This window comes from Oncorhynchus kisutch, linkage group LG29 (genome assembly GCF_002021735.2).
Source record: "Oncorhynchus kisutch isolate 150728-3 linkage group LG29, Okis_V2, whole genome shotgun sequence".
In the NCBI taxonomy this organism is placed as follows: domain Eukaryota; kingdom Metazoa; phylum Chordata; class Actinopteri; order Salmoniformes; family Salmonidae; genus Oncorhynchus; species Oncorhynchus kisutch.
The window spans coordinates 46,857,754-46,866,435 of record NC_034202.2 but is presented as its reverse complement, the minus strand read 5'-3'; the positions used below and the strand labels follow the sequence as shown (position 1 = coordinate 46,866,435).

The window sequence follows — 8,682 nt, the reverse complement described above, 5'->3', positions numbered from 1 at the left end:
AGGGTTGCCTTCCAGAAAGACATCTGAGATTCTAGCATTCCCTGTTTAATGGAAACATGGCTCTGTCGGGATATGCTGTCGGAATCAGTTCAGCCACCGGGCTTCTCCAAGCATCACGCCGACAGAGAAAAACACCTCTCTGGGAATAGGGGCAGGGGTGTATGCTTTATGATTAACACCTCTTGTTGTAATCATAACAACAGACAGGAACTCAAGCCCTTCTGCTCACCCGATCTTGAATTCCTTACAATAAAATGTCGGCCATTCTACCTTCCAAGATAATTCTCGTCAGTTATAGTCACAGCTGTGTACATCCCCCCCTCAAGCAAACAAAGGCGTTTCATAATTTACCTTGTATTCAGACTGTAAAGGTGGTTCATGTATTCAGACTGTAAAGGTGTTTCATGAATTCAGACTGTAAAGGTGTTTCATGAATTCAGCTTGTAAAGGTGTTTTGTGTATTCAGACTGTAAAGGTGTTTCATATATTCAGACTGTAAAGGTGTTTCATGTATTCAGACTGTAAAGGTGTTTCATATATTCAGACTGTAAAGGTGTTTCATGTATTCAGACTGTAAAGGTGTTTCAGACCAGGTCTCAAATGGCTCACAATTCCCTAATTGAATTTTTATTGAGACATCACAGGTAGACCTGATTGACAAGGAAGTCCCGCCACAGAGGAATAGGGGGGGGACAGAGTTCTGTTAGAATGTGTATTTATTAGTTTTAATGTGAAGGAAGGCTTGAACCAGGTAAACAACAACGTGTAGTAAAACAGAACATACTGGTCGTGTGTATAGAATTCGTATTTAAAATGGAAAACTTTATTTTTGGTACGGTTCAATGGATCCTAAAGCTTACAGCCTTTTACAGAGTTATTTAAATCAGATGGTAGAGATTATATAACAAATGAAACACATGGAACTCATGGAGTCATTCCCGACTCTATACATCATATAGAAACGCTGTACTTGTACACATCTGGGCTGTATTCATCAGTCACAATAGCAACGTTTCATGTGTTTGTTTTTCGGTGCCTTAGATTAAATCTATTCAGACAAATCTCCAAATTTTATACATTATATTAAACATATTCAGGTATTCCCAAGTCTACATCCAAGCAACAGATGGAATATACAGCTCCAACACACCAACATGAAGTGTTCCCTAATATTCAGATGAAGGCATAGTGAGTTCAGAGTCGGGTTATTTCATCACAGGTAGACCTGACTCCAAAACGTTAAGCCCATGGACTGAGATATCGCATCCCTATACACCTGCATTGCTTGCTGTTTGGGGTTTTAGGCTGGGTTTCTGTACAGCACTTTGAGATATCAGCTGATGTACGAAGGGCTATATAAATACATTTGATTTGATATCTGTCCCAATTATGGCGTCTTTAGAGCCTCAGTGGCGCTGCCCATGCCATCTCCATTTTTCTTCATCGGGTTCTATGTTGGTAAACCAACTGAAAGGGTGCACACTGCCCCCTGCAGGGTGATGTCTGAACAGGTTTAAAGACAAGGTTGGTGATTTACTGCCCCCTGGAAGGTGATGTCTGAACAGGTTTAAAGACAAGGTTGGGGATTTACTGCCCCCTGGAGGGTGTTGTCTGAACAGGTTTAAAGACAAGGTTGGGGATTTACTGCCCTGGAGGGTGTTGTCTGAACAGATTTAAAGACAAGGACGGTGATTTACTGCCCTGGAGGGTGTTGTCTGAACAGATTTAAAGACAAGGTTGGTGATTTACTGCCCCCTGGAGGGTGTTGTCTGAACAGGTTTAAAGACCAGGTTGGTGATTTACTGCCCCCTGGAGGGTGTTGTCTGAACAGGTTTAAAGACCAGGTTGGTGATTTACTGCCCCCTGGAGGGTGTTGTCTGAACAGGTTTAAAGACCAGGTTGGTGATTTACTGCCCCCTGGAGGGTGTTGTCTGAACAGGTTTAAAGACCAGGTTGGTGATTTACTGCCCCCTGGAGTTATGGAATGTTTCCTCACCAGTATAATTAATTGTCTGATCCCTCGTTGATGACCCGGATGGAATCATGTGATCCTTCTTTAACCCGTAGGAAGTCCCACCCAGTGGACTACTTCAAAACTGGTGTACGCCCCCAATGGCCCTGCTAATACATCTCTATGGTTCCCCTTTGCGAGCTCAGACCCTGGCCTGCAGTGAGAAGGAAGGAGACGTGTGTGTGTGTTCAGGTCATGTTTGTTTTTTTAACACCGTTGGTCTTAGTAGGATGTTTCAGAAAATGACAAGTACAGCAAGTCTTGAGCATGAACCTTTAGTATCCTGGAGCAATTTGGGTGAAGTTGCCCCTAGATGCTGATCTTGGGTCAGCTTAACATTTCCACCACTAAAATGGTTAAGATTAGGATTGAAGAAGAGGAATCTGATCTTAGATCTGTGCCTAGGGGGAAACGTCGCCGAGGCGCTCCTAACTAGCAACCATGTTGTTAAACTGCCATGTTTGAAACCCATTGCAAAACAAACAACCATCTGAATACTGAGTTGAACAGAGACAATAACAACCATAATAATCTCAGCCTCTAGATGCTATATCGTAACATTACATGCAAACTGTCCAGAAAGAGATTTAAACATGACATGAAACAGAGAGGTGGAATGCAGACAGATTTTCATTTAAAAACGCACCATATTCCCCATCTTTCTGAGGGGTTAGGATAAGCAGAAGACACATTTCCGATGACTGAAAAAATAAAAGATTGAATCCCCTGAGTTGACAAGGTAAAAAAAAAAAATCTATGGTTCTGCCCACTGTTCCCCGGTAGGCCGTCATTGTAAATAAGAATTTGTGAATAATGACTAAATGAGGTATACGGCACTATAACTGGCAAGAAGTCTATCCTGTCTTTCTAGTAGTGTTAAATGATGTGTGTTCATTAGGAAGGGGTTATATGGCCTGGACCTAGGAAGGGGTTATATGGCCTGGACCTAGGAAGGGGTTATATGGCCTGGACCTAGGAAGAAAGGAGTCTATGTGGGGGTAGAAGGAGAACGGAGAGGGGCATTAACCTGTTTGAACAGGCCTGGATGTAAATCTGTGGAGATAAGAGAGGACAGGGAGGGCCCCTCCAGAGTTCTACTATCTGGGGGAGCCTGGAACTGTCAGCTGAGTGGTTATAAACTGTGGTGAGACTCGTGAGAAAATCCTTATGTTGGTGTGTATGTATGTGCCTAGGTTAGGATGGTATAAGAAGGAATGTATTTGTGTAAACTGCAGACCTCTCACAAATATCTCTGCGATCTGATTAATTGTGAGCTGGGAATTCTGTCTGTTTTATTGAAGACCAGAACATTACAACCTCAGACAAATAAAGATCATAGGAATTCATGAACATTAAGTACAAAATTACTGAACACCTAGTTAAATAATATTTTTTGGTCTCACTATAAACACTGGTCAAAAGTAGGGCACTATTTCTCATTCCCTATATAGTATATACTACTATACTACTTAATATTTAGAAAAATACTTATAATACTAATTAGTACATTTTATTTTTCAGTCAACGGAATCTATATATATTTTTTTAAACCTTTATTTAACTAGGCAAGTCAGTTAAGAACAAATTCTTATTTTCAATGACGGCCTAGGAACAGTGGGTTAACTGCCTGTTCAGGGGCAGAACGACAGATTTGTACCTTGTCAGCTTGGGGGTTTGAACTTGCAACCTTTCGGTTACTAGTCCAACGCTCGAACCACTAGGCTACCCTGCTAACCACTAGACTAGGGTGTCAGAGCCCAGTGTTCCCTGGTCTAAAGTAGTGCACTATATAGGGACTAGGGTGTCAGAGACCTGTGTACCCTGGTCTAAAGTAGTGCACTATATAGGGACTAGGGTGTCAGAGACCTGTGTACCCTGGTCTAAAGTAGTGCACTATATAGGGACTAGGGTGTCAGAGACCTGTGTACCCTGGTCTAAAGTAGTGCACTATATAGGGACTAGGGTGTCAGAGCCCAGTGTTCTCTGGTCTAAAGTAGGGCACTATATAGGGACTAGGGTGCCATTTGGGATACAGTAATACAGATAGATGATATGGATAAATTAGGAAATGTTTCTAGCATCTGATCCCATGCTATCAGTTGATATCAGTCTGAGGATGTTGACCCTCAACACGGAGGTTGGAGGTTAGAGGGTAGAGGGGAGGCAAGGCAGGGAAACTGTATGGCAGAGGTGGCATGATTGGTCCTACAGTACATGTGCTGCTTAGAGAGAGAAGTGGAGAGGTGAAAGAGACAGGGATCGAGAGAGAGACAGAGAGAGAGATCGAGAGAGAGAGACAACGAGACAACGAGAGAGAGACAACGAGAGAGAGAGACAACGAGAGAGAGAGAGAGAGACAACGAGAGAGAGAGAGAGAGACACCGAGAGAGAGACACCGAGAGAGAGAGAGAGAGACACCGAGAGAGAGAGAGAGAGAGAGAGACACCGAGAGAGAGAGAGAGAGACACCGAGAGAGAGAGAGAGACACCGAGAGAGAGAGAGAGACACCGAGAGAGAGAGAGAGACACCGAGAGAGAGAGAGACACCGAGAGAGAGAGAGACACGAGAGAGAGAGAGAGAGAGACACCGAGAGAGAGAGAGAGACACCGAGAGAGAGACACCGAGAGAGAGAGAGAGAGACACCGAGAGAGAGAGAGAGAGAGAGAGACACCGAGAGAGGAGAGAGAGAGAGAGACACCGAGAGAGAGAGAGAGAGACACACCGAGAGAGAGAGAGAGAGAGAGACACCGAGAGAGAGAGAGAGAGACACCGAGAGAGAGAGAGAGACACCGAGAGAGAGACCACCGAGAGAGAGAGAGACACCGAGAGAGAGAGAGACACCGAGAGAGAGAGACACCGAGAGAGAGAGAGAGAGAGACACCGAGAGAGAGAGACACCGAGAGAGAGAGAGACAACGAGAGAGAGACACAACGAGAGAGAGAGAGAACGAGAGAGAGAGAACACGAGAGAGAGAGAGAACACGAGAGAGAGAGAGAGGCAACGAGAGAGAGAGAGAGACAACGAGAGAGAGAGAGAGACAGAGAGAGAGAGAGAGACAGAGAGAGAGAGAGAGAGACAGAGAGAGAGAGAGAGAGAGACAGAGACAGAGAGAGAGGTGGAGTGGAGACTAATCAACGTTCCTATGAGTGCTATGTCGGACTACAATGTGCGGGTTGAGTTCTAGCAGACGGACATATACCAAACTGCCAATAAATCAATCAATCAATCAATCAATCAGTGCAGTCCTCTCATTGTCACTGCATCTTCAATCGAGCTCCTCATCGTCTTCACTATCACTCTCCTCCTCCTCTTTGTCCTCCTCTTTGGGAGGTGCGGGGGGCGGCAGGTCCAGTCGGGCCCAAGTCATGGGTTCAGACTTTCTCATAGCTACCTCTATCTTAGCTGCCATCATGTTGACCACACTCTTACTGACGTCGATCACCTGGAGAGAGAGGAGTAGGAAGAGAGAAGGAGAGATGAGAGTAAAGGGCGCGTTAGAAAGGAAATCACCCTACATTTGAATAAAGCGTGTTAATATTGGGCTGGAATAAAGTCAGTATAGCAAAGACATAGTATAGTATAGACATAGTAAGTATAGTATAGACATTGTCTATACTTACTATGTCTATACTATACTATGTCTATACTATACTTAGTAAGTATAGTAAAGACATAGTATGGTATAGACATAGTAAGTATAGACATAGTAAGCATAGTAAAGACATAGTATAGTATAGACATAGTAAAGACATAGTAAGTATAGACATAGTAAGTATAGCAAAGACATAGTAAGTATAGTAAAGACATAGTATAGTAAAGACATAGTATAGTATAGACATAGTATAGACATAGTATAGCATAGACATAGTATAGTATAGACATAGTATAGTATAGACATAGTAAGTATAGACATAGTAAGTATAGACATAGTAAGTATAGTATAGACATAGTAAGTATAGTAAAGACATAGTATAGTAAAGACATAGTATAGTATAGTCATAGTAAGTATAGTAAAGACATAGTATAGTATAGTATAGACATAGTATAGTATAGACATAGTATAGTATAGACATAGTATAGTATAGACATAGTAAGTATAGACAGTAAGTATAGTATAGACATAGTAAGTATAGTAAAGACATAGTATAGTAAAGACATAGTATAGTATAGACATAGTAAGTATAGTATAGACATAGTAAGTATAGTAAAGACATAGTAAGTATAGTAAAGACATAGTAAGTATAGTAAAGACATAGTATGGTATAGACATAGTAAGTATAGACATAGTAAGCATAGTAAAGACATAGTATAGTATAGACATAGTAAAGACATAGTAAGTATAGACATAGTAAGTATAGCAAAGACATAGTAAGTATAGTAAAGACATAGTATAGTATAGTAAAGACATAGTATAGTATAGACATAGTATAGTATAGACATAGTATAGTATAGACATAGTATAGTATAGACATAGTATAGTATAGACATAGTATAGTATAGACATAGTATAGTATAGACATAGTAAGTATAGACAGTAAGTATAGTATAGACATAGTAAGTATAGTAAAGACATAGTATAGTAAAGACATAGTATAGTATAGACATAGTAAGTATAGTATAGACATAGTGAGTATAGTAAAGACATAGTAAGTATAGTAAAGACATAGTATAGTATAGTAAATACATAGTATAGTATAGTATAGACATGACATAGTAAGTATAGTAAAGACATAGTATAGTATAGACATATTAAGTATAGTATAGACATAGTATAGTATAGACATAGTAAGTATAGGATAGACATAGTAAGTATAGCATAGACATAGTAAGTATAGTAAAGACATAGTATAGTATAGACATATTAAGTATAGTAAAAACATAGTATAGTATAGTATAGACATAGTATAGTATAGACATAGTAAGTATAGTATAGACATAGTAAGTATAGTATAGACATAGTAAGTATAGTAAAGACATAGTACGTATAGTATAGACATAGTATAGTATAGTATAGACATAGTATAGTATAGTATAGACATAGTAAGTATAGTATAGACATAGTAAGTATAGTATAGACATAGTAAGTATAGTAAAGAAGTAGTAAGTATAGTATAGACATAGTAAGTATAGCATAGTCATAGTAAGTGTAGCATAGACATAGTACGTATAGTATAGACATAGTATAGTATAGACATAGTATAGTATAGTATAGACATAGTATAGTATAGACATAGTAAGTATAGTATAGACATAGTAAGTATAGTATAGACATAGTAAATATAGTAAAGACATAGTAAGTATAGTATAGACATAGTAAGTATAGCATAGTCATAGTAAGTGTAGCATAGACATAGTAAGTGTAGCATAGACATAGTATAGACATAGTAAGTATAGTAAAGACATAGTAAGTATAGTAAAGACATATTAAGTATAGTATAGACATAGTAAGTATAGCATAGTCATAGTATGTATAGCATAGACATAGTAAGTATAGGATAGACATAGTAAGTATAGACATAGTATAGTATAGACATAGTAAGTATAGTATAGACATAGTAAGTATAGGATAGACATAGTAAGTATAGACATAGTATAGTATAGACAGTAAGTATAGTATAGACATAGTAAGTATAGGATAGACATAGTAAGTATAGACATAGTATAGTATAGACAGTAAGTATAGTATAGACATAGTATAGTATAGACATAGTAAGTATAGCATAGACATAGTAAGTATAGCATAGACATAGTAAGTATAGCATAGTCATAGTATGTATAGCATAGACATAGTAAGTATAGCATAGTCATAGTAAGTATAGCATAGTCATAGTAAGTATAGCATAGTCTTAGTAAGTATAGTATAGACATAGTAAGTATAGCATAGACATAGTAAGTATAGCGTAGACATAGTAAGTATAGCATAGACATAGTAAGTATAGTATAGACATAGTAAGTATAGGATAGACATAGTAAGTATAGACATAGTATAGTATAGACAGTAAGTATAGTATAGACATAGTATAGTATAGACATAGTAAGTATAGCATAGACATAGTAAGTATAGCATAGACATAGTAAGTATAGCATAGACATAGTAAGTATAGCATAGTCATAGTAAGTATAGCATAGTCATAGTAAGTATAGCATAGACGTAGTAAGTATAGGATAGACGTAGTAAGTATAGCATAGACATAGTAAGTATAGACATAGTAAGTATAGCATAGACATAGTAAGTATAGTATAGACATAGTATAGGATAGACATAGTAAGAATAGACAAAGTAAGTATAGCATAGACATAGTAAGAATAGACATAGTAAGTATAGCATAGACATAGTAAGTATAGCATAGACATAGTAAGTATAGCATAGACATAGCAAGTATAGCATAGACATAGTGAGTATAGCATAGACATAGTAAGTATAGACGTATTAAGTATAGACGTAGTAAGTATAGCATAGACATAGCAAGTATAGTATAGACATAGTAGGTATAGACATAGTATAGTATAGACATAGTAAGTATAGACAAAGTATAGACATAGCATAGTATAGTATAGACATAGTATAGTATAGACATAGTAAGTATAGACATAGTAAGTATAGACATAGTATAGTATAGACATAGTAAGTATAGACATAGTATAGTATAAACATAGTATTGTATAGTATA

General features: G+C 38.2%; 1 protein-coding gene across 1 annotated transcript in view; it reads right to left on the bottom strand.

The window, feature by feature from the left end:
* Positions 1–794: 794 nt before the first annotated feature.
* Positions 795–8,682, bottom strand: part of chordc1b (cysteine and histidine-rich domain (CHORD) containing 1b) — a 72,662-nt gene continuing 64,774 nt past the window's right edge. The window contains exon 10 of the mRNA XM_031809135.1: positions 795–5,453. Within this exon, the coding sequence (XP_031664995.1) occupies positions 5,277–5,453 (177 nt within the window). The 3' untranslated portion in view covers positions 795–5,276. The remainder of the gene's footprint in view (positions 5,454–8,682) is intronic.